This window comes from Balaenoptera acutorostrata, chromosome 17, assembly GCF_949987535.1.
Source record: "Balaenoptera acutorostrata chromosome 17, mBalAcu1.1, whole genome shotgun sequence".
NCBI classification, from domain to species: domain Eukaryota; kingdom Metazoa; phylum Chordata; class Mammalia; order Artiodactyla; family Balaenopteridae; genus Balaenoptera; species Balaenoptera acutorostrata.
The window spans coordinates 67,864,820-67,891,162 of NC_080080.1; the positions used below are offsets into that span (position 1 = coordinate 67,864,820).

At 39.1% G+C, this 26,343-nt stretch overlaps 1 protein-coding gene across 3 annotated transcripts in view; it reads left to right on the top strand.

Moving 5' to 3' along the window:
* Positions 1-26,343, top strand: part of SLCO5A1 (solute carrier organic anion transporter family member 5A1) — a 132,942-nt gene that overhangs the window by 61,349 nt on the left and 45,250 nt on the right. For all 3 annotated transcript variants that reach the window (XM_057532364.1, XM_057532365.1, XM_057532363.1), the window contains one exon: positions 12,783-12,947. In XM_057532364.1, the coding sequence (XP_057388347.1) occupies positions 12,783-12,947 (165 nt within the window). The remainder of the gene's footprint in view (positions 1-12,782; positions 12,948-26,343) is intronic.

The window sequence follows — 26,343 nt, forward strand, 5'->3', positions numbered from 1 at the left end:
TCCCATTTGTTCATTCTACTTCAACCACATTGGGCTCATCACTGGTCCTCAAATCCGCCAGCACACTCTCACCTCAGGGCCTTTGCACTTGCCATTCCCGTGTGGAGAATGCTCTCTCCCACACCCTCTCGCTTCCTTCAGAGTATTACTCAAATGGTCCGTTTTCAATGAGGCCTTGCTTGGCCACCCTATTTAAAAATTTCTACCTTCCTCTCCAAAGCTTATCTCTTTCTCTCCTTTATTTTTCTCCTTAGCACTCATCACTAGGTAGTGTACTATGTATTTTACTTATCTTATTTATAGTCTCAGTAATGAGAAAGTAAGCTCCATGAAGGCAAGGAATTTTTGTCCGTCATGTTCCCTGATAAATTCCCACCATCTAGTAGATACTCAGTAAATATTTGAAGAATGAATTATTGAATGGTGAGGAGGGAAGGAAGAGGTTGTGTCTCTAGAATGTGGCAACTGCTATGGGAATCATGGGGAGGGAGGTACCAAAGTCGGTTTCAGGGTTTCAACCTCAGATGATGGAGAGAGGAATAGAGGGGCAGAGGGAATCAATTCTGAATTTGAGTTGCCTGAGAACAAGGAACCATTGCATGTGGCTCTTTGCTAGGTGTTTTAAAACCTAGTATAGCATGGAATATGTTAGAGGCAATACTTGACTCAGCAAAGAGAGATCACCAAAAGCCATGTGCCTGGGGCATGCCATCTTAGCCTCTTGTGTTTTGCCTTTGCTCTTTTGCTGAATTGCACTTTAGCTTTAGGTTTGCAGCTTCTACTGAAAGCTGTTGCTTGAATTCCCCATATTTGCCATAAGAGCATTGCTCAGTGGCCTTTATATAAAAGCCTATTTCTTGAGAACAGAGTTCTCACACTTCGCCTACCTAGGAAGCACCACGGGGGCTTCTGAAAACCCAGAGTGCTGGACCCCAGCTCAGAGTGTCTGATTCAGGAAGCCTGAGGTGTGGCCTGAGAATCTGCATTTTAGCAAGTTCCCAGGTGATACTGATGCTGATGGTCCAAGGACCACACTGTGAGAATCACTGCTCTAGAACATAGTTAAGAAAAGCTTTGTTTTCCACAAGGAAATTAGAATGTTTCTGCTAATGATGATTATACAACTTTCTGCTTTGGTGGCCAGGAAACTGAGGGTCAAATTTGAAGCCCAGGAAGAATCTCATAGAAATATTTAATTCTTTTCTCTGGCTTTGACGTTCTGCTCTATTTACATCTTCTCTATTTCTCTTTTTTTCAAGGAAATATGATGAATTTATTTTTCTTTTTTTAATTGAAGTATTGATATAGTTGATTTACAATATTACGTTAGTTTTGTGTGTGCAATGTAGTGATTCAATATCTTTATAGATTATACTCCATTTAAAGTTATTACAAAATAATAGCTATATTTCCCTGTGCTGCATAATATATCCTTGTTGCTTATTTATTTTATACACAGTAGTTTGTATCTCTTAATCCCATATACCTATCTTGCCCCTGCCCCCCTTTCCTCTTCCCACTGGTAACCAGTGGTTTGTTCTCTGTACCTGTGAGTCTGTTTCTGTTTTGCTATATGCATTTTTTTGTTTTACTCTTTAGATTCCACATATAAGTGATTACAGAGTATTTGTCTTTCTCCGTCTGACTTATTTTACTAAGAATAATACCCTCTAGGTCCATCCATGTTGCTGCAAATGGCAGAATCTCATTCTTTTTCATGGCTGAGTAGTGTTCCATTGTAAACATATGCCACATCTTTATCCATTCATCTCATCTTCTCTATATCTATTTCTTTGTTTCATTTCTCTTTTACATTTATTTTGTTGTACCTTCAGCTTCAGAGGCAAAATGTAAATGGTAACAGGCATGGCAAAGAATTCCTAAAAAAGAAAACACTTTTCAAATACTCAGTGCAAATTAACTGTGGGACTACTACTCATCAGAGTAGTATCTACTTAGAAATATATATAAATACTCATTAGATGTAAACAAGCAGGATTGTACTGTGGCCAGTAACCACTAATAATGTATTTTGGGCCCCAGTGGCTGCTGTTTCTGTCCACTGTCGGCAGGTGAGTGGGTCAGGAGCTCTGTGTGCCCACCCAGAGGTGACTGTGGTCTGCCAGGGTCATCCAGTTCCTTTTGCTCTTTTACTGGCAAACAGGGAACGCCCTTTGTCAGTATGCTGTGGGGTGGGGGAAGAAACTGGAATACTTTTTTTTTTTTTTTATAAATTTTATTTATTTATTTATTATTATTATTAACTTTTGGCTGTGTTGGGTCTTCGTTTCTGCGCGAGGGCTTCCCCTAGCCGCGGCAAGTGGGGGCCACTCTTCATCGCGGTGTGCGGGCCTCTCACTATCGCGGCCTCTCTTGTTGCGGAGCCCAGGCTCCAGACGCGCAGGCTCAGTAGTTGTGGCTCACGGGCCCAGTCGCTCCGCGGCACACGGGATCCTCCCAGACCAGGGCTCGAACCCGTGTCCCCTGCATTGGCAGGCAGACTCCCAACCACTGCGCCACCAGGGAAGCCCACTGGAATACTTTTAATGGGGACTTGTGATTGGGGAACCCAGGGCCATCATTAGTTCCAAAGAAAATGGGCAGGAAATGGGGGCACTTGGGGTCCTGTGTTGTCCACGTTACATGCGAAGAGCAACTTTGGTTTTGCTTTTACAGGAAGACGTGACTAAAAATAGTTTGATGCTCCTTTGTAATACGCATCGTAAAGTTGTATCTGCTGCATGTCCATGAAATATACAAGAGGGTGCAAGATTTACAGGCCATAAAGGAGGTTATTGAGGTTTTCACTGCATGGTGATGGTATGGTTCCACCAGCTTTTTGATGCATCTGAAGGCTTAAACGTATATAAATAATAAGAACTAAAAGATTGGAGGTAAAGGAAATTTCGTGGAGAGATGTTAAAGACAGCGATTCCAGGAGTTTAATTTATGGAGGTGACTGAGTGGTGGTAGGGAGAGGTCAATGCCATTGAAGGAAGAATTTATTCCTCACATTTCCCAAGAGAAGGGGGCACACCACGCCATATGGGGCCACAGGGGAAGCACCAGGTTGTGGTCAGGGAACAAAAGACAGGAGTGAGGGGAAAGCCAAGGCCAGAGCCCTTATTGGGGTGTCCATGGGAAAGACAAGGCAGGACAGAGTAAACAGCTTACCACTGGCTAGTCTGAGTGATTCCAGCAGACTCTGGGCTGTAAGGGTGGTTTCTAGTTGTCTGGGTGGTTTAGGGCAGGGGAAGTACTGGCTTGGTGTGTGAGAATTAGATAACAAGGTGGTTGATCATATAAACTCAGGATTGGTTGGTTTCCATATAAAAGTTGTGCTCCCAGCTGAGCCCTTGCTATATCTAAGCACTGGTAGTCCAGTCTCTTCCCAGCCAGCAAGCTTTTTAAGATGTCAAAACATTATAAAATACAGAGAAAAAGTGATTAATATAAAGCTTAAGGGAAAAAAGAAGCTTCTGTATTACAGCCAGAGGTACACTCTTACCTGGCCCGATTCCACTATACTTATTATATGGAGCTCCCACTGCCTTTCTTTCCACCACTTTCCCTCTCCCCATCCTCTGGAGGGCCTTTCCCAAGCCCTTGAGGCCGAGGCTTAGGTTCAGCCCTGTATTTTGGCATCATGTTATTTTATAAAGATCTCCACATTCTACATAACAATGACCCTCCACTCTGGTGTTTCCATTTTTACCCATGGTCTCCTTGTCTTTGCCCAGTGGGAATTCTGTGCCTGGTTTGACTTAGTTCACGTAAGCCACCTTTCTTTGCTTGTTCAGTTGATATTTCCCTCAAATTTTACTTTGATTTAAGAAATTGGCATTACCTAAGACTTTCAGGAAAGGACTAGACTGGTTCCCAAGTATCATTCTAATTATTGAGATAGATGGCTGGCAAGGTCTATCTTAAGAAAATTTCTCTTTCTTTGCTTCTTTTCCTCTTCCACAAATATCTTTATTAAGCAACTACTACAGGATGAAGAATTCAGGATACATATATGAAAAGTTACAGTTCTTGCCTCAAAGGGAGCTAGAAAGGAAAATAGGCATAATACAATGTAAGTCTTAAAATGGAGGTATATACCTTCTGAGGCAGTTGAAGAAAAAGGAGGAAGGAATTCCTAAGTTAGTGGCCTGAGTCAGGGAAGACTTCTCTAGGAGGATGACATATTGCTGCATCCTTTTAAATCTGAGTATTTTTTGGGGGGGAGGGTGGAGTATAAAAGCAATGCATGTTCATGGTTGAAAATTTAGAAAGTATTTAAAAATATAACAAATAAAATAAAGGTGAATTCCAACCTCATCCCTGAACATAAATGATTAAATTTTTTTATAATAAAAAAGTATATTTTGAAACTGGACAGAGGTGGTGATTGCATACCATTGTGAATGTACTAAATGTCACTGAATTGTTGGCTTTAAAAGAGTTAAATTTATGTTATGTGAACTTCACCTCAAAGAATTATTTTAAAAAAGGTGTTTATTTTAATTTAAATGTAAGGAAAATAAACTGAATGGGCACTAAACTTCAGATAAATCCGGTTTTTTTTTTCCACAAGAAGAGATATTATTTCCAAAAATATCTATGTCAGGAAAATTATAAAAAGTATTAATAGGGGTCAGTATGTTTGGTTGGTACTTAATGTTTATAATTTATACCTGGGTATAAATGTAAGTTCCCAGGTAATAAAATCTAGTCAACAACTTTATAGTAATAATAATTCATCTGTTTTGTATAATAATAAACCAAACACTACCCCTCATCCCACTCTCAGTTTAAATTAAAAACATGCTATACTCCAATAAGAATTTAAAAAAATAAATAAAAGTAACCACCTTCCCCCCAAATCCATAGAACTGTACATGAACAGAAAAGTTAATTTTATTAATTGCTTATTTATTTTTAAAAAATGGATGACTGGGACTTCCCTGGTGGCCCAGTGGTTAAGAATCTGCCTGCCAGTGCAGGGGACATGGGTTCAATCCCTGGTCTGGGAAGACCCCACATGCCACGGAGCAACTCAGCCCATGCACCACAACTACTGAGCTTGTGCTCTAGAGTCCACGAGCCACAACTACTGAGCCCATGTGCCACAACTACTGAAGCCCATGCACCACAACTACTGAGCCTGCGTGATACAACTACTGAAGCCCGTGCCCCTAGAGCCCGTGCTCCACAAGAGAAGCCACCACAGTGAGAAGCCCGCGCACCACACGGAAGAGTAACCTCCACTCGCCACAACTAGAGAAAACCTGCGTGCAGCAACAAAGACCCAACACAGCCACAAAATAAATTTAAAAATTTAAGAAAAATAAAAATAAAAGTAAATTAAAAAATGGATGACAAAAGAACAAGATTGAAAGCTTATGTCTACTTTAAAAGGGCTCTGTAGAAGAACTTAAATTGGATGTGGAAATAAGATATCAGCAGGTAAAAACAAATACAAACAACATATCACAGGGAAGGAATTTTCTTGCAACCAGAAAAATATCAGAAAATAAATGGAAAGTTAAAAAATATGCTAGAGCACAAGCAAGAAGAACTATAATCCTGCAGCCTGTGGAACAAAAACCACATTCATAGAAAGACAGACAAGATGAAAATGCAGAGGACTATGTACCAGATGAAGGAACAAGATAAAACCCCAGAAAAACAACTAAATGAAGTAGCGATAGGCAACCTTACAGAAAAAGAATTCAGAATGATGATAGTGAAGATGATCCAGGACCTCGGAAAAAGAATGGAGGCAAAGATCGAGAAGATGCAAGAAATGATTAACAAAGACCTAGAAGAATTAAAGAACAAACAAACAGAGATGACCAATACAATAACTGAAATGAAAACTACACTAGAAGGAATCAATAGCAGAATAACTGAGGCAGAAGAACGGATTAAGTGACCTGGAAGACAGAATGGTGGAATTCACTGCTGCGGAACAGACTAAAGAAAAAAGAATGAAAAGAAATGAAGACAGCCTAAGAGACCTCTGGGACAACATTAAACACAACAACATTCGCATTATAGGGGTCCCAGAAGGAGAAGAGAGAGAGAAAGGACCAGAGAAAATATTTGAAGAGATTATAGTCGAAAACTTCCCTAACATGGGAAAGGAAATAGCCACCGAAGTCCAGGAAGTGCAGAGAGTCCCATACAGGATAAACCCAAGGAGAAACACGCCGAGACACATAGTAATCAAATTGGCAAAAATTAAAGACAAAGAAAAATTATTAAAAGCAGCAAGGGAAAAACAACAAATAACATACAAGGGAACTCCCATAAGGTTAACAGCTGACTTCTCAGCAGAAACACTACAAGCCAGAAGGGAGTGGCATGATATACTTAAAGTGATGAAAGGGAAGAACCTACAACCAAGATTACTCTACCCAGCAAGGATCTCATTCAGATTTGATGCAGAAATCAAAAGCTTTACAAACAAGCAAAAGCTAAGAGAATTCAGCACCACCAAACCAGCTCTACAACAAATGCTAAAGGAACTTCTCTAAGTGGGAAACACAAGAGAAGAAAAGGACCTACAAAAACAAACTCAAAACAATTAAGAAAATGGTAATAGGAACATACATATCAATAATTACCCTAAACGTGAATCGATTAAATGCTCCAACCAAAAGACACAGGCTTGCTGAATGGATACAAAAACAAGACCCATATATATGCTGTCTACAAGAAACCCACTTCAGACCTAGGGACACATTCAGACTGAAAGTGAGGGGATGGAAAACGATATTCCATGCAAATGGCAATCAAAAGAAAGCTGGAGTAGCAATACTCATATCAGTTAAAATAGACTTTAAAATAAAGAATATTACAAGAGACAAGGAAGGACACTACATAATGATCAGGGGATCAATCCAAGAGGAAGATATAACAATTATAAATATATATGCACCCAACATAGGAGCACCTCAATACATAAGGCAACTGCTAACAGCTATAAAAGAGGAAATCGACAGTAACACAATAATAGTGGGGGACCTTAACACCTCACTTACACCAATGGACAGATCATCCAAAATGAAAATAAATAAGGAAACAGAAGCTTTAAATGACACAGTAGACCAGATAGATTTAATTGATATTTATAGGATATTCCATCCAAAAACAGCAGATTACACTTTCTTCTCAAGTGTGCATGGATCATTCTCCAGGATAGATCACATCTTGTGTCACAAATCAAGCCTCAATAAATTTAAGAAAACTGAAATCATATCAAGCATCTTTTCTGACCACAATGCTATGAGATTAGAAATGAATTACAGGGAGAAAAATGTAGAAAACACGAACACATGGAGGCTAAACAATACGTTACTAACTAACCAAGAGATCACTGAAGGAATCAATGAGGAACTCAAAAAATACCTAGAGATAAATGACAATGAAAACACGACGATCCAAAACCTATGGGATGCAGCAAAAGCAGTTTTAAGAGGGAAGTTTATAGCTATACAAGCCTACCTCAAGAAACAAGAAAAATCTCAAATAAACCATCTAACCTTACACCTAAAGGAACTAGAGAAACAAGAACAACAAAACCCAAAGTTAGTAGAAGGAAAGAAATCTTAAAGATCAGAGCAGAAATAAATGAAATAGAAACAAAGAAAACAATAGCAAAGATCAATAAAACTAAAAGCTGTTTCTTTGAGAAGATGAACAAAACCATTGATAAACCATTAGCCAGACTCATCAAGGAAAAGAGGGAGAGGACTCAAATCAATAAAATTAGAAATGAAAAAGGAGAAGTTACAACAGACATCGCAGAAATACAAAGCATCCTAAGAGACTACTACAAGCAACTCTATGCCAATAAAATGGACAATCTGGAAGAAATGGACAAATTCTTAGAAAGGTATAACCTTCCAAGACTGAACCAGGAAGAAATAGAAAATATGAACAGACCAATCACAAGCAATGAAATTGAAACTGTGATTAAAAATCTTCCAACAAACAAAAGTCCAGGACCAGATGGCTTCACAGGTGAAGTCTATCAAACATTTAGAGAAGAGCTAACACCCATCCTTCTCAAACTCTTCCAAAAAATTGCAGAGGAAGGAACACTCCCAAACTCATTCTATGAGGCCACCATCACCCTGATACCAAAACCAGACAAAGATACTACAAAAAAAGAAAATTACAGACCAATATCACTGATGAATATAGATGCAAATATCCCCAACAAAATACCAACAAACAGAATCCAGCAACACATTAAAAGGATCATACACCATGATCAAGTGGGATTTATCCCAGGGATGCAAGGATTCTTCAATATACAGAAATCAATCAATGTGATACACCATATTAACAAATTGAAGAATAAAAACCATATGATCATCTCAATAGATGCAGAAAAAGCTTTTGACAAAATTCAACACCCATTTATGATAAAAACTCTCCAGAAAGTGGGCATAGAGGGAACCTACCTCAACATAATGAAGGCCATATACGACAAACCCACAGCAAACATCATTCTCAATGGTGAAAAACTGAAACTGTTTCCTCTAAGACCAGGAACAAGACAATGATGTCCACTCTTACCACTATTATTCAACATAGTTTTGGAAGTCCTAGCCACGGCAATCAGAGAAGAAAAAGAAATAAAAGGAATACAAATAGGAAAAGAAAAACTGAAACTGTCACTGTTTGCAGATGACATGATACTATACATAGAGAATTCTAAAGATGCCACAAGAAGACTACTAGAGCTAATCGATGAATTTGGTAAAGTTGCAGGAAACAAAATTAATGCACAGAAATGTCTTGCATTCCTATACACTAATGATGAAAAATCTGAAAGAGAAATTAAGGAAACACTCCCATTTACCATTGCAACAAAAAGAATAAAATACCTAGGAATAAACCTACCCAGGGAGACAAAAGACCTGTATGCAGAACACTATAAGACACTGATGAAAGAAATTAAAGATGATACCAACAGATGGAGAGATATACCATGTTCTTGGATTGGAAGAATCAATATTGTGAAAATGGCAATACTACCCAAAGCAATCTACAGATTCAATGCAATCCCTATCAAATTACCAATGGCATTTTTTATGGAACTAGAACAAAAAATCTTAAAATATGTATGGAGACACAAAAGACCCTGAATAGCCAAAGCAGTCTTGAGGGAAAAAAACGGAGCTGGAGGAATCAGACTCCCTGACTTCAGACTATACTATAAAGCTACAGTAATCAAGACAATATGGTACTGGCACAAAAACAGAAACATAGATCAATGGAACAAGATAGAAAGCCCAGACATAAACCCACGCACCTATGGTCAACTATAATCTATGACAAAGGAGGCAAGGATATACAATGGAGAAAAGACAGTCTCTTCAGTAAGTGGTGCTGGGAAAACTGGACAGCTACATGCAAAAGAATGAAATTAGAACACTCCCTAACACCATACACAAAAATAAACTCAAAATGGATTAGAGACCTAAATGTAAGACCGGACACTATAAAACTCTTAGAGGAAAACATAGGCAGAACACTCTTTGACATAAATCACAGCAAGATCTTTTTTGATCCATCTCCTAGAGTAATGGAAATAAAAACAAAAATAAACAAATGGGACCTAATGAAACTTCAAAGCTTTTGCACAGCAAAGGAAACCATAAACAAGGCCAAAAGACAACCCTCAGAATGGGAGAAAATATTTGCAAACGAATCAACGGGCAAAGGATTAATCTCCAAAATGTATAAACAGCTCATGCAGCTCAATATTAAAAAAACAAACAACCCAATCCAAAAATGGGCAGAAGACCTAAATAGACATTTCTCCAAAGAAGACATACAGATGGCCAAGAAGCACATGAAAATCTGAACAGCACTAATTATTAGAGAAATGCAAATCAAAACTACAATGAGGTATCACCTCACACCAGTTAGAATGGGCATCATCAGAAAATCTACAAACAACAAATGCTGGAGAGGGTGTGGAGAAAAGGGAACCCTCTTGCACTGTTGGTGGGAATGTAAATTGATACAGCCACTATGGAGAACAGTATGGAGGTTCCTTAAAAAACAAAAAATAGAGTTACCATATGATCCAGCAATTCCACTACTGGGCATGTACACAGAGAAAACCATAATTCAAAAAGACACATGCACCCCAATGTTCATTGCAGCACTATTTACAATAGCCAGGTCATGGAAGCAACCTAAATGCCTGTTGACAGATGAATGGATAAAGAAGATGTGGTACATATACACAATGGATTATTACTCAGCCATAAAAAGCAATGAAATTGGGTCATTTGTTGAGACCTGGATGGATCTAGAGACTGTCATACAGAGTGAAGTAAGTCAGAAAGAGAAAAACAAATATTGTATATTAACGCATATATGTGGAACCTAGAAAAATGGTACAGATGAACCGGTTTGCAGGGCAGAAATTGAGACACAGATGCAGAGAACAAACGTATGGACACCAAGCGGGAAAAGCGGTGGGGGGTGGTGGTGGTGGTGGGATGAACTGGGCGATTGGGATTGACATGTATACACTGATGTGTGTAAAATTGATGACTAATAAGAACCTGCTGTATAAAATATATATATATATATGCTAAAACAAATTAGCATATAGATATTATTATTCATAATTATGAGTTTGAATCTTGAAAAACATGTCAAATTATGCTATGGATTTCCAGTAATATCAGTTAATACATAGGAAATATTCAAAGCTTTATCGCTTATAAAGGCAATCGCCCAGTTATCTGAAAAATTCAAGCATGCAAACTATTTGGCTCCCCGATAGGCTGGATAAAGCCAATATTGTATATCTCCTCCTTGTTCTTTTGTTCACATTTTAATTTTTCTTTTAATGGGATTTTTAGTTTATAATCTTATCTAAATCCCTTTAGGATTCTTTAGCTTTAAAGAGCCCCACTTTAAAAAAGATGATCCATTTGGTCCTTCACATTTTTCTGTGGTTTTGCTAAGTCCACCACCACATGGACTACCCTTAATTTTATGACATATGCTTCCTTAATACCTAACTCTCTCCCCAGGAGGAAATCAGGCATCTTTGGAACAGACTTCATTTTCTCATAAGTATATGGATATTGTTTTAGTACAAATTATTGCCGTGATGTAATAAAAAATGTTAATAAATAAATACATTCCAAGAATATTTTTTGAGTGCCCACTGAATGCCCGATCTGTGCCAGGAGCTGGACATACAAAGATATACCAAGGTCCTGCCTTCATGGCATTTACATTCTCTTGAAAGAAGCAGATGGGAAAACATGTGCAGCTACAAAAGAACTGATGAGTGTGGATGGCCAGGAACAGCGTGTGGTGGGAGTGCGGAGAAGGAGAACTTCCGTCTGTCTGGAGGGGCTGTGACAGCTTTCTCCAGGAGGGGGATTAATCTTGAGACTCTGTGGATGAGCTTGACATTTGCCGATCGGACTTGTGGGGAATACAGTTAATAGCACAGAGATAAGAAAGACCCTGTTGTAGCACAAGGGGGTAACTGTTCTGATAACTGAGAGACTGTATGTGTCGAAAGTAATGCAGCTTACCTTTTCCATGAAGATATGTAAAGATCACACACGTGAGTTAATTCACATTACAAACATGCAAACTATACAAAAGAGTATAATCACAAGAATCTTTTTTTATTTCTCTTTCCCAATCTTACTCCCATTCACAGCATTTCTTGGCATTATAAAAATTGAAATGTATACCTTCTACCATATATAAATCCATTGTTTTAGTTTGTTTTTTACCTAAATATTATATATATATATTTATGCACACAGGTATATGTATATTTCTGCAGCAGTTTGCTTTATTCATTAACAAAAATATTTCTTGGAGTTCCTTTTATGCTAGTACATAAAGCTCCAGTTCATTTTTAACTACTACATAGTATTTCATTACACGGCTGTGCCGTAATTTATGTAAACGTTTCCCACTGATGGACATTTTTTTTCCCCTTAAATTTTTGCTCTTATAAATAATGCTGTCATGAAAATGCACATACATCTTGAAGCATATATATGGCAAGTTCTGTGAAATAAATGCCTAGATTCAAAAATGAGACTTTTCTCTCTTTCTTGAGAGATGGCTGGATAGGTACTGAGCCCGCACCTCTGGGCTGTCTGGCTCCTTTGGAGATCATTTCTGTTTGTTCCCCAATCCAAAGTCCCTGGGAGCATCTGACCTGGTGGCCTTATCCCTTATGCCTTTTTAGCTGTATTATTTCCTGTTTCATACTGAGGCTGGAAGAACAGATGTCCCATATCATGTACCAATTCCTCTGCTGTGGGTGTCAGGCCAGAGAGCTGGCATCTCAGAAGTGCGCCTACTCAGGGAAGTGTTAGTTGGGTGAAGTGGAAACTATAATTTAGGACTATATTGCAGGTACTTTATACATTTAGTAGACTTCAGGGTCTTAACAAAGAATACCATTATTTCAGTCAATAAAAAATGCAAATCATTTATTTTAAGCAGTTTTTGAAACAGGAGTCATAGGTTGGGGGTATTTCTTATAAGGATATTTGTGTATGGGTATGTTTTTAGATTCTTTATTAAATTTCCTTATCCTAGTTGAAAAACTAAAAGAAAAACCCAGATCTATTTAATAAAGGGGATGAGTTCTAATCAGTCATCAATTTTTCCTATATTGCTGAATGGCTATTTCCAGTTCATTTCAAAAGCAGTTCAATTTTCTTTTCTTCTCCATCCCTTGTTTATAACATTCATTTGTCATTTTTGTCATTTTATAGACCTACCAAGAGCAGCTGTCAGGATCTTAAGCAACATGACATTCCTTTTTGTGAGTTTGTCATACACAGCTGAGAGTGCCATTGTAACTGCTTTCATTACCTTCATTCCCAAGTTCATCGAGTCACAGTTTGGTATTCCAGCTTCCAATGCCAGCATCTACACTGGTAAGGCACTGCCGTTAGAACTCCTTGAAACCATGATCATTTTTGACCACTAAACTAAAATGCAATGAGTAAAGAGAAAGTTTGTTCTAACATCAAGGTGTTAAATTCAAGTTCATGAAGAGCAATCTTCCCCCACCTCAGATTTTAGGAGGAGGAAGTCTTTGAATGTTTTCTCTTCGATTCAGATTGTACTAAAGTGTAACATTTTCACCAACTGTGTTTTGGAAAAGGGAGAACTTTGCATATTTGTGTTTTTACGGTTCTCAGTTCAAAAGAATGAAATGGGCAAACTTAAATCTGAATAAATCTTTTCATGGTCTGACATGAGTCTGAAAGTGTTAAATTTAAAAAAATTGATGATCTGAAATATACATCATCTTCATGGATTTTCCATTCATAAATGTAAACAGGTTTTAATTGCATTACTGGAAGTGCTTGAAGTTAGAAAGGCAATCTATGAATTTTGTTTTAGATGATGTTTTGTGTTGGTACCTAGACCCATAATACTTAGTGCTCAAATCTGTTTTTTTCCATAGTAAATTGGGTGCTCAGAAATGTGGGGACATGAATTCTCAGATATTGGGATTTTCAGTGTATTATATCATATAATATCCTGGATGTTTCCTTAGTGATTTCAAAGATGGTCAAATGACTGTATCTACCTAAGGCTCAATTTATTAATAAAGTATATTTAAGCAGTTAAGTGGAGAATTACAAGAGCTTTTGCAATGGCCGGCTCCCACTTTTCTCCTCCACGTCCACATTCAAACCCAGCAAGCTTGGATTATCTGAAAATTAGCAGACAAAATTATATTATTGTATTGATAGAAAGAGAAGTTGAACTATTTGGGTAATCATTTTGTTCTCTATTTCATTTTGCCCATAAAAAGACATACATATTGGGTTGTGGGTCCATGATAGCAAATCTTTTTATAAAGAGTATACTGCTATGGACATTGTAATTGTCACCTATAAATCTGTTTTTTCTGTTGGTTTTAAATAATATATGTTTTGCTTATATTAAGGTAAAATTTACAGATTACATTATAATTTGGTTGTCAGAAATCCTGAACATCCCATTTTTTGTTTAATTCTTACACTAACCTTTGTTGAGCAACAATTCTTGGACAGGGAAACCACGAGTTGTCTTGTTGTTAGATCTGAAGCCATGTAACTGTCAAATGTGATCTCAGTATTTCCCACACTAAGTTTCAGTATTAGAGGTGTTACTGGAAAGAAGGTTCATAGTCAAATAAATTTGGGGCTTGCTGAGTTAAACAAAATATTACAGAATCCTTTGCTGCTGGACTTTTCATAACCCTTAATATACCAATGTGCATTGTGAAACTCCCAAAGGAAAGTTCAAAGTACAATCTCTCCCAAATTTATTTGACCATGAAATCTGACTTCTTTAAGGCATTCTTTCTCATGAATAGTGTTCTTCAGGACACACATCAGGAATCACCCTTAGTCCAGCCTGTGTGTCGCTGTTCCAGCCAGGCTAGGGAGCAGAGCCTTCTGGATCATCCCATTTCCCTCCAGATGCACCATTTGGACCTCGAGAGTTACCAGGCTGTGGTCCAGTGCTGAGCTGGGTAGGAATTGATGCATATTGAACCCATATTGACCAAGGCCATCTCTTAATTACTGGTTGAGGTAGAGGCTAGTTAGACAACTTTCTGTGGACCTGGGGTCTTTGGCTGCAGAGTTCCACAGAGATGTGGTCAAGGCAGTGGTCACTGAGTGTGGCCTCCTTGGTGAAGAGGGTAAACGATTGAATAAAACTAAATCACGGAATTTGTTCATCCCACGTTCCAACATCTGGGTTAAAAAGAAGCAGTATCACACAGTGCCAATGCCATTCTGGTTTTGTCAGCAGCAGCTTTTTTTGTTTTTGATCCTTGCCAATGCAATTTATACAGTGTTTGGTAGTCTTCGGTGTTTTGATAAAAGGCCTTTCATTTCCAGCTCACATACTTTTTCCTTCCTTTCCAGACAGATAACAAATAATAATAGTCAAGAGATACTCAGATTGATTAAGAGTAGAGGGTGGCCTGTCGTATTACAGTAAAATTAAACAGGGATGATACCTCTTTTTAAAACTTACCTTGATTTTTTGAATTTGTATCAGTTGAATCCTTCTTACTCTCTAAGCAGAGATTTGTATGTTTTAAGGACTTATTTAATTTAATCTTTTGTATTTAAACCCCGTTCCATGCACATAAGTGACATGGAGAATTAAGAAATGTATCTGAAGATGAATTTAAAAATAGTTTAAATTTCTCCTCTGACAAAGTTTTCGAGTTAAAGTTCTTTCTTCATTTAAAAAAATTACCTGACCCTCCATAGCAGTTTGCTTGTGTTGTGTTATATGGTAGAGCTGAAGCTCCGTACACGTATCAAAGATGGGCCTTTGCTCACTCGCCCTCTCTCGTAGCTGTTGAATACCGACTCCGGGCACGGTGCTGTGCTGTGTGTGTGGTGTGTGGTGTGTGTGGTGTGTGTGTGGTGTGTGCCGTGTGTGTATGTGTGTGCATGTGTTGTGTGTGTGCATGTGTTGTGGGTATGTGTGTGTTGTGTGTGCTGTGTTGTGTGTGGGGTGTGTGTGTGTGTGTGTAGGTGGGTGGACACGGGGCGGGGCAGATATAAAGGCTCAAACCTGGACCTTAAGTTGCTTACAGATCTAAGAGGAGAGAGACAGCTTACAAAATAAGTTTAGAAAAAGCTGTTTAAATAAATGAATGGAAGCTGTGGGCCACAGAGATTATTTTGGCTGGCGGTGTGGCGGTGTTGAACTGCATGTCATGGCGGAAATGTCTTTTAACCAGGCTTTTATGGAGAAGTAGAATTGGACCGTTTGGAGTTTGGAGGTAAGGCGTTTGCTCTCTGTGCAGGACCAACTTGAACAAAGGCAAAGAGCAGGGAAGGCTGAGGCTTGTTCTGGCTCCAGCCAGCACCCCCAGCCCCACCCCTGGCCCCACAAAAGCTTTCCTTGGACAGATATGAGAGGGCTGTAAAGGCAAGCAGGTGGGGGGTGGGCTGGGCGGCGGTGGAGAGATGCATGCTTTCAGGTATTGCTGGGGGGACACCTTCAGCACCACGGGGCTCATCTCGTCATCACATTGGGGGCCCCTGTGCCCTGAGAGGAGGTGGTGACACTCATGAGTGTGTCACTAAAACACCTTCAGCCCACTGGTGTTCGTTTCTGTGCAGCAGTGGATCTGTGGTCACGTTGCACCCTCCCTGTTTATGGTCTTTCTGCTGACTCACTTAGGGTCACATTTATTGAATGAAATGAAATATTATGAAGTTGATATTTTGGAAAAGCCTGAAATAGCGGGAAAAGCCCTGCAGGAGGAGTTAGACGGAGCGGTCTTGAACCCTGCCCTGCTGGTCACCAACTCTGTGACTTTGGGCAGGTCACTTAACTCCCTGAACTTCAGCTAAAACTGAACTTTATCTGTCTGATGAGGATAATATCTCCCCTCTCTCTGTGTCAGTGTTGTTGTGAGGATCAAATGAAGTAGTAAATAATGATTTGTTCCAGAGCTTACCTAACTTCAATAGGTACAGCAGTATAAATTGAAAAATATAACTTAATCATGTATTCTAGGAAATAAAATTATTTATGATGATGATGACAGCACCTTACATTTGAAGTCCTGCATCTTGAACAGGTCTGAGAATGAAACCTCTGTAATAATAGTGATGGTAATAAAATGACTGATAATATTTGTTGAGTGTTTGCTAAGTAGAAGATGCTAAGTATTTTTATACGTAAAACATCATTTAATGCCTATGCAGTAGGTATTATTGATTATGCCCATTTTCCAGATGAGGAAACAAAGGTCCAGAGAGGTTTAAATAACTTGCTTGAAGACATGCAAACAGTAAGAGCCAGGAGGCTGGAGTCTTGTACTCCTCGGAGTATATAAATGTGCATATGTGATTTTTATTGAAATACTATAATAGGCATATTCTATTGTCATAATTTCCAGTTAGTTTGTGTGGGGGGGGGTTGTTTTTTTTTTTAACTATTTCTGGAGAAATGATAGTCTAAGATTCTACTTGGCCACCAAACCATGGTCAACAACATTTGTTTTTAGAGCACCGTGGTCTCTCAGCATCACCTTGGCTTTCCTGGGATCCCACCCTTTGTGTGCAGAATTATGAAGAGTTAGCCATTCGTTTGTCTTTACAATGGAACTAGCCTTGGAAAACTCTATTTTGTTTTTCACTGGAGAATAATCAAGATACTGGGTTGACCAAAAAGTTTGTTTGGGTTGAATGAATTTTTGGCCAACCCAATACTTTTTTTCTGTGTCTTGAAAAGATAAGGGGATTAGGTTGGGGTGTGATTTTAAAAAATAGACTGTAATTTTTATTGCTTTCTAATTAACCAAATATTTGCCACCTGTCTCCAAGCACTGATTTCGAGTCGTTGATGAGAGTCAAGGCGGTGCCCCTGAACTCAAATTGCAGCCTCAGATTTGTCGCGTCTTTAGATGCAAGTGAAGCATGAACATGCTTTGATTGGTTTCATTCTTCTGAGAGCATTAACAGCTTTTCTAGACCCGTTCTTCTATGAGATAGTTTTTAAAATTCATTTTGTACTAATTTTATAAAAGTATACAAAGATTTTTTTAACGTTAAAATTAACCTTTTAAATGCAGATAGACTGTATTAGGTGTGGACGTACTGTAGCATCACTGACCATTTCCAAGGTCAGGCGATGAGGTTTGGCTCTGCGAGATGTGTGAACACCACACTTAAACTCGAGAGAAGAGGAAGGTCCCCTGCAAACCAACATCCTGCAGCAGCTGCTAGAGTCTTCTCCCTTCTGTAGTGTTAAACAATCTTGAGATGAACAGAGGCTATTAGGAACTAAGAGAGACAATGATAGGTTTTTTTGAGCAGAGAGGTATTTATCACACCGAATTACATCAGTTTTTCTTCAATGCCAATTAGAACTTTGGTAGAAGATTATAGTGGACAGTATGTCAGGATACTCAGATTCTGTTTGTTCATTGACCAGTTAATTTAAGACATGTTTGAGTGCTTACCCTGTGGCTGGTTCTTAGCCAATGCACTCATGGTGGCGGTTAAGCAGGGTTGAGTTGCTTAAGAAGACTCAGAGGACCAAAAATGACAACTGCTATACATGGATACTATGCAACTATAACATTAAAGTAAGAATGGACTGGGACTTCCCTGGTGGTCTAGTGGTTAGGACTCCGCGCTTCTACTGCAGGGGTCACGGGTTTGATCCCTGGCCGGGGAACTAAGATCCGCAAGCCAAAAACAAACAAACAAACAAAGTAAGAATGGACTTTGCATCCACAGGCAGTCTCTGAGGGCGCAGCAGGACCCACTTTCTCTCTTATCTCAGGCACCAGTGACATGTGCAGGGAACACCCAGGAAGCAGAGTCCACATGGAGTCTCAGCTGGAGCTTTTTATATTTTTGAAATACTTTTTATATTTTAAAATACGTCTTATATTTTTATTTCTTCTATATTTTGCTGGTCACATAGGTTCTTGCTCTGTACAGTCTCAACAGTAGAACTCTCCAGGGGGTCTTAGCACCGCCATGTACAGAACCATCGTGCTCACTGTCATCAATAAAGGATGCTGGGGGCTTCCCGGGTGGTGCAGTGGTTAAGAATCCGCCTGCCAATGCAGGGGACACGGGTTTGAGCCCTGGTCCAGGAAGACCCCACATGCCGCGGAGCAACTAAGCCCGTGCGCCACAACTACTGAGCCTGCGCTCTAGAGCCTGTGAGCCACAACTACTGAGCCTGCGTGCCACAACTACTGAAGCCTGCGCGCCTAGAGCCCGTGCTCCATAACAAGAGAAGCCACCGCAATGAAGAGTAGCCCCCGCTCGCTGCAACTAGAGAAAGCCCACACAAAGCAACAAAGACCCAACACAGCCAAAAATAAATAAATTAATTAAAATAAAATAAAATAAATGATGCTGATGAGCTGGGACAAACCATCCCCAAACTTCCCGGATCCATGGTTACAAAGTGACAATATTTATGCGTCTCACACCTTGACCTGCACACACACTCTCTTAATTCCGTAGGACGGCTCAGGCCTTCTGACGTTACCTCTCAGAGCTCCCCGAGGGCTACGGTGGTACCTAAGGTGGAGAGTGTCTTTGCCCTTATGCTGCTAACCCATTGTCTAGTTTTAGGCTTATCACTGTTTCTCTCCAGGTCTGTTTTCTAATCTAGAAAACAATAATTTGGACTAGAATGAACTCTATGACTTCTTCCTGCTTGAAAAATCTTAGATTAAATAATTTTCCCAAGGCCACAAGTACCAAATGAACTTATTCTTACATCGCCCTGTAGAGTTACATGATTTTCTTACAAGGGAAATAGTTAATGAGCAATTCATCACTGCGGTATTTTTAGTAATGGTGCATCACCACAGACTTCGACCATGTCCAGCATGCGTGTGATCTCTTTTTCTTTTATGTGGGGAGTGTGATGTAGTCCACAGATTTCTCTTTGAATCCCAGCTCTGTCACTTAACTAAATGCATGATTTTAGCCAAGTCCCTTAACCACTCTCTCTCAGTTTCTCATTTGTAAAATGTGAATGATCCTCTCCTAGGGCTACTGACAAAAGTTAAATGAGATGATGATATCTTAAAACATTTGGTATATAGTCATAGGTGCTCAATACAAATTGGTTTCCTCCTTTTCATGTTGTAAGACTGTGTTAAATTTAAGTCCCCATTAAAGAGTTTCATTAGATTTTCTGATTTAAAACAAACATTGTATTAGTCTAATTTAGAGTGGTATTTGAAGGCATTTTGCTAAATCTCACCTGTTAAGAGAAGTAATACATTCAAATGAAATTGTAAGGAGTGACTATTTTAGTCCCGATCATAGGAGTAAAGTGGCAGAAATCTTCTAGGGCAGCAGATAGGCAGGAGGTGTTGGGAAGGGAAGTTCACAACATAGTGCATCATCAATCAGTCTCTCTCTGTCTCTGTCTCTCTGTCTCCCCATCTGTCTCTCTCTGAATTGCTCTAAGTCAATTTCCCACATGACCAGCCTCCTGTTTGGCCAGTTCTCCAAACCATTATTTCTTTTGTGATTCTTTCTCTTTATTTACCAATTATCAGAGTAAAAAATTTTGTTCTAGCAAATTGGTATAGTGACCAGTAAATTTTAAAAAAATATGATGAACACATGGTTTTTTATATGTTTGATGTACTTTAATCTACTGCAGTCATTATTCTTTCTGATGCTCCAGTTGTTCAGTCTTTGGCCACTGGGAGCCCCTTCAAGCTAGCATCTGTAACATTTGGAATGACCTCAGTAGTTTTTATGGTTTCCTGCCCTAGACCTGGGATCAGTCACACTTCTCCAAGGAGTCTTGGTTCCTTTTAGAGGAAAGTGATCTTTGGAGATCACCATCTGGGCACTGGGTGTGCTCGTTGCTACAAGATTGTCATTGTTTCTAGGCCTTTTTGTTTTTAATAAAAAGAGGAAAACAAATCATGAAGTTATATTGATATTTCCACTTCAAATGCAAGATTACAGGTTATTACTTAACTTCTTTGATATTGTATCTCTTTAATACTGAAAATCTTTCTTCCTAATAACTTTTACATAATTACTATATCCAAGTGTGTGTGTATGTGTGTGTATGTATAATGGTTTCAAACCAACTATCAGTGTTACTACTAACTGTGAAATATGAAATGCAGTTTTAGACATCTTTGTGGTTCTTTCTGTCCATAGGCTATCTCTTAGGGATTTGCAAAATACTGTGACCTAGTTATTTGAAATAATTCTTCTCTGTTTGGTTATGCCCACAACCCGATATGCTGTGGAGATTTATTTGCTTTAATTTGTTTTCAGTTTTTAGGGATTACTTTATTTTTCTATTTTTAAGCTACATTTGTTTTTTTAAATTATGTAAGACATTTATATGATTTGAAAGTCAGAACCATAAGACAAAGGACATTCAGAGAAGCCTTGCTTTCATCCTGGTTTGCTCCAATTCTCTCTCTTCCTCTACAGGTAGCATTTTATTAGTTCCTCCCTCTTTTGTTTCTGTTTGAATATGTAAGTAAATATGAGTATTATGTATGCGATAAATAAATATGCATCAGTATTTTATGTTAGCATTTCCCCTTCTCTTACCCCAAAGCTGGCATTCTCTACACTCTGTCCTGCACTGTGGCAGCGTCAGAGGCCTTGCTCATGTCTTTCACAGGCACACAGTTCTCTCAGTTTGCCTTTATCCTGGCAAAGAAGCTAATTCCAGCCAGGCGAGGGAGACTGAGAGCTCAGGACTCTACTTGTCATATAATATTCAGTCCTTACCCCCTACCCCTGCCAAGGTTTAGCAGATTGTTACAAAGATCAACAGAGAGAATCTTTCTGAAAACCCTTTGAAAAATCTGTATAGCTTTTGGGAATCCAAATAAACTTGGAGTCTTTCCTTCAGTAGGGGCCTGTGCTGTGAGGGTAGAAGCCTGGGACCTTTGTTAGATCCCACTCTTAGCTGGGCACAGGGACAGAGCGGGGCTGTCTGTGCCTCATTTTCAGTCCTCCCCATGGTACTGCAGTGGAGGCCCTACTCTCTCCAGCACAGAGTAGCTAAAACCAAGGTGTACAGAGCAATTTTTGTAAGCTATACACCGAAGCAGCCCATAATACAGGTCCACAATATATAGATTGAGCTGGTCCACAGAGAAGCTGCTTATAGTTTAGAATGTTTATTGCACTCATTCTTTCCCCTCCAACTTTTAATGTATTGGGTGAGACATATAGTACAGGTTTGGAGGGAGGCAGATCTTGTTGAAATTCGTGCTCTTTCTCTTCATCCATCCATCCATCCATTGACCATCCATGCACAAATATTTATAAAGCTTCTTTTATGGGCCTGGCACTGTGCCAGGTGCTGGAAAAACCACGATGAGAACACGGAGGGATCCCATCCTCAAGGACCTTACAGTATAGTGACCCCAGTGGGCTGCCTGTGTCCTTGGACAAGTTCCTTAACTTTTAGGAGAGAGGTTGTGATGATTAAATGAGGGAATGTAGATGGTGTGCTTAGTACAGTGCCTGGAAAGTAGCTTCTAGTAATAACTGCAGTACTCACTTTATGAGATACTCTCATGAAAATGAATCTAAGGCAAAAGAATGAAGCTAGGACTTAGGATATGTGGAAACATTCATTGGGAAGATTACCTGGGAGAAATTGATTGGAAGAGTAAGAAGAGAGAAAAATGGCTAAAGGTAGTGGGAAAAATGAAAGAGAAGGCAAGAGACCTGATATTAACATGAAGGCTGAAGGATTATTTCATCTGAACTGATGGAGGCTTGGAGATGTAATATAAATGATACCAGTGCAATTGCTTTAAGAGTGAAACACATAGTATGTGAAACTGATTTCAGTTGAATCAGTGTTGAGCTAGGGATAAATCTTTATATCTCTGATTTATTTATTCTCCTTTATTTTTCAACCTCAAATAAGTCTATTTTTCACTACTCTTAGGAGGGAGAAATACATTTTAAGTGTTTTAATTTTCATGTTTGAGCATAGTGCAGTGAAACGTCAGTTGATCAGATCTCTCACAGGAAATGTTTTCGTTTCACCTATCTTTGATGATTAATAGCAGAGTCCTTATGTCTGGGTTTTCTTTTCCGTGTGCCCGCGCACGCGTGCATGCACACGTGCGCAAACACACACACATATAAAGACAAACATCACTTATAAGGGATTTTCTGGGCTCAGAGGACATTCAGATCAGTTTTCTCCAGATTTCTACATCTATATCCATCGCCCCTTGATGATCAGTGAGGTCCAGAATGGCCCAGAGCTCCCTTAAGAGCTTTAGTTATCAAAAAATACTATATTCTGTTCACAGAGCAGGATTCATTTTTGTATAAAAGTTGAACTGAGAAAGATTAGGGAGCTTTTCTAAAGGACTGAAAACCCAGGGGAAAGAATGAAGTGTCAGGAGCAAATGTAAAAGCGTTTCCGCTAACAAGTGCGTCACGTCCTTGGTTAAATCACATCCAAGATACACCCAGTGGATCTGATGAATGACTGAAGGTAAACATTAACCTCTCTGGCCCTCAGTCTCATCTTGGGAACGAGGGATTGAATTAGACAAGCTTTCACCAAAGCTCAACTAACAGACCTCCCACTGTCTCCCCTACCCCACCCCCAACCTCACAAAATCCTCTGATTTTTGTGAGCAACTTCTTTTTCTAGGCATTCAAGTTAGTTAATGTCTTACCATCTTACTCTGGATATATGTAATACCTTTCCCTGGCACTTTAAATTTCTTTTACAGATATATTGATTTTTTCTCCTTTGGTGCGTGTGATGGAACTGAGGTTGAACTGCCACACTTTTTGCTTTTTTTGGAGGGACTATCAAGGAGTAAGGTAGCTTGATGACTCAGTCTCTCCTTTTAAGAACTCAGGAACTTTTTATTGAGCGTGGTCCTATTTTAGCAGGTTCCTACCCTACTAAAGTGAGGTGATCCCTATCTGCTTTGTAGTGAGTCAACATCTTATAAGAGAAAGGTGATGAATTTTGGAGTCATCAGGTCTGGGTTCAACCTCTGCCCATTTATTCGCCACCTTGGGTGAGTTAACTAATTTCTCTGGTCTCAGTCTTACTAGTTGTGAAATGGTGTAATCATAGCCATTTTACAGGGCTGTTGAAGTTTTAAAAAGTTTAAAAATGACTTATTAAGCGTAAAGAGCAACCCAAGTATTAATTATTAATGAGAATGGCCCTGGCTTTCATCTCTATTCATCAAATATTCCATTCTCCATAATAGGACAGGAGAACCAGGATTATCATTGAAAGAGATGAGGAAGGGAGGAAAGTAGGGGCTGGAGTATAATATTGTCCATTTTGTTGATAGGTAAATAAAGGTATAGGCACTAACTGAAGGATTCACGGCCTCACAGGCAGTGGCAAACTGGGGCTGGAGACAAACTGTTCTGACTCCCAGCTCATGTCACCATTTCTCATTTCCTCAGAGATGCTGTTAACTCGTAGAAATCATGTCCAGACCTAATGAATATCTTGGCTCTTAAGTATGGCCACGATATAGTTATACCACACAGGCAGGAAAAACCTTACTCTTTTCAACTAAATAATGAAACATGTGCTTAGACATTATTAGAAGTTGAAGTGATGTCCTCTTGTAACCTGAACCATCTCATGATGGACCACAGAAAATTTGCTTTGCTGTCAGGTTCAACTTCTCATTGTGGCATCTTTCCATTGGCCAGAAGGTAGAGCATGGGGTTATTTGCATTTGTTACTGTTCGACTGATTAGATTTCAGGCGAATGGTTAATTTTTTTTCAAGTCATAATATTGAGAGAGTTCCCTGGGAGTTCAGTGGTTAGGACCCGGCTCTTTCACTGCTGTGGGCCCGGGTTCAATCCCTGGTCCAGGGAACTAAGACCCCGTAAGCCGCGTGGCGTGTTCAAAAAAAAAGTCTTTGTATTGAAATTTTTCTTATGTTTCTATTTGCAATAAAGATGAATATAATTTCTGTTGGTTTTTTGATTAAAGCGGATATTTAAAAACATTATAGGTACATACTTCTCTTACCTGTGCAAGGAACGATTTGTGTATAATTGTTTTGTATAGAGAAGTTCAATATTATTTTGCCATATTTTCCTTAAATTTGTTTGAAATATATTCTATGTAATACCAAACCCTTTTGGAAATGCAGTTGAACTTGGTGGAATCATTCAGACCTGGAGTAGCTGTGTAATTGTCCGTATCCTTTGATAAGATTTTCCCATAGCACATCTGTATTTGTGACATTACAAGTTTTTTGTTATTCTTATTTCAGCCTTGTTCTCAGAGATAGTTATTCATGTAATCAATAGGTTGATAGTTGTAGTTACAAGATATATGTATATACATATATATATAGTATATATATCAGCAAACTGTCAATTTGTACTTAACTTGTATTTAGTTGAACAGAGTCATTGGCATTAACTTTGCTGGGCAAAGCATTCTACACATTAATTGAAGATTTTTAGGGAGCATGCTTAAGATAATTAAGGAAACAAATTTACAGTTGCCTCAAGTATTGTAAAAGCGTCAGGTGCATTTTTAGAGCTGACAGCTAATAGTAGATAAGTCTTTATTTGTTTTTAGATCAGAGTCCCAAGGATCTCGGAATAAGGTGTCAGTAGAAATTTTGTGTTAATATAAAATATCTGCCCGGTGGAATTTTGCCCAATGGTATGTGCTCCCAGCCCGTCTTAGGGTCATAAACTTCAAGAAAGAAGGGTCATCATCAGAGGATAGGTAGTAATCTCTGTAGTAAACTCCCAAATTCTGTGGTTCTATGATAACAGACAAATAAAAACCCCAAACAATTAATTTCATATTATGTGGGAATAACTGTGAAAATGCTAGTAAACTCTAAAACGGGGGTCCCCAACCCCCAGGCCACGGACGGGTACCAGTCTGTGACCTGTTAGGAACCGGGCCGTACAGTAGGAGGTGAGCGGCAGGCGAGCCAGCGAAGTTTCATCTGTATTTACAGCCGCTCCCCGTTGCTTGCATTACCGCCTGAGCTCCGCCTCCTGTCAGCATTATGGTGAGTTGTGCAATTATTTTATTATATGTTACAATGTAATAATAATAGAAATAAAGTGCACAATAAATGTAATGAGCTTGAATTGTCCTGAAACCATCCTCCCACCACCCCTCATCTGTGGAAAAATTGTCTTCCACAAAACTGGTCCCTGGTTCCAGAAAGGTTGGGGACCGCTGCTCTAAAACACATGCTAGTAAATACTAAAACACAGCGTTCCTTCCTGCTCTAACAGGCTGAAACTTGAGTCGCACCTGTTAAATTGCCTTCTTTTTTTTGTTCTGTCCACTTCCCCATCTTTAATGGCTGCTTTCAGTTCCAACCCAGTTGTTTCAGATGTCAGCTACTCCTCTCCAGCTTTGAGTAGAAAAACACTGCATTTGGCATGTGCCTTGCATATCCTTCATTTTGGTGAAAAGAAAAATGTGAAAAGATACAGGGCTACCTTTGAACCTGGTGGAGCGCCCCCTAGTGTAATATCTGGGCTTGAAAGTGAACCAGTTACCGTCATACTGGGAGAGGAGCCAGTGGCTATTAGTTGGGAGGTACATTGAAATTGCACTGATTGTTGCTACACTGTATTTTTTTTCATTTGCTGGTTCACTTGTATCATTTAGGGTGAAGTTTAAAATATTTATTGCATTTTCTTATTCTTTTAGCTTTTGAAGATCTGTTGTTGCCTTCCAAAGAGAAGTTTTACTTGAAAATGTGTGATTTTATTCTTCAACACTAAGAGTAGATAAGGTCTGAACAATGAGGGAAAGAGACTGTTTTGCT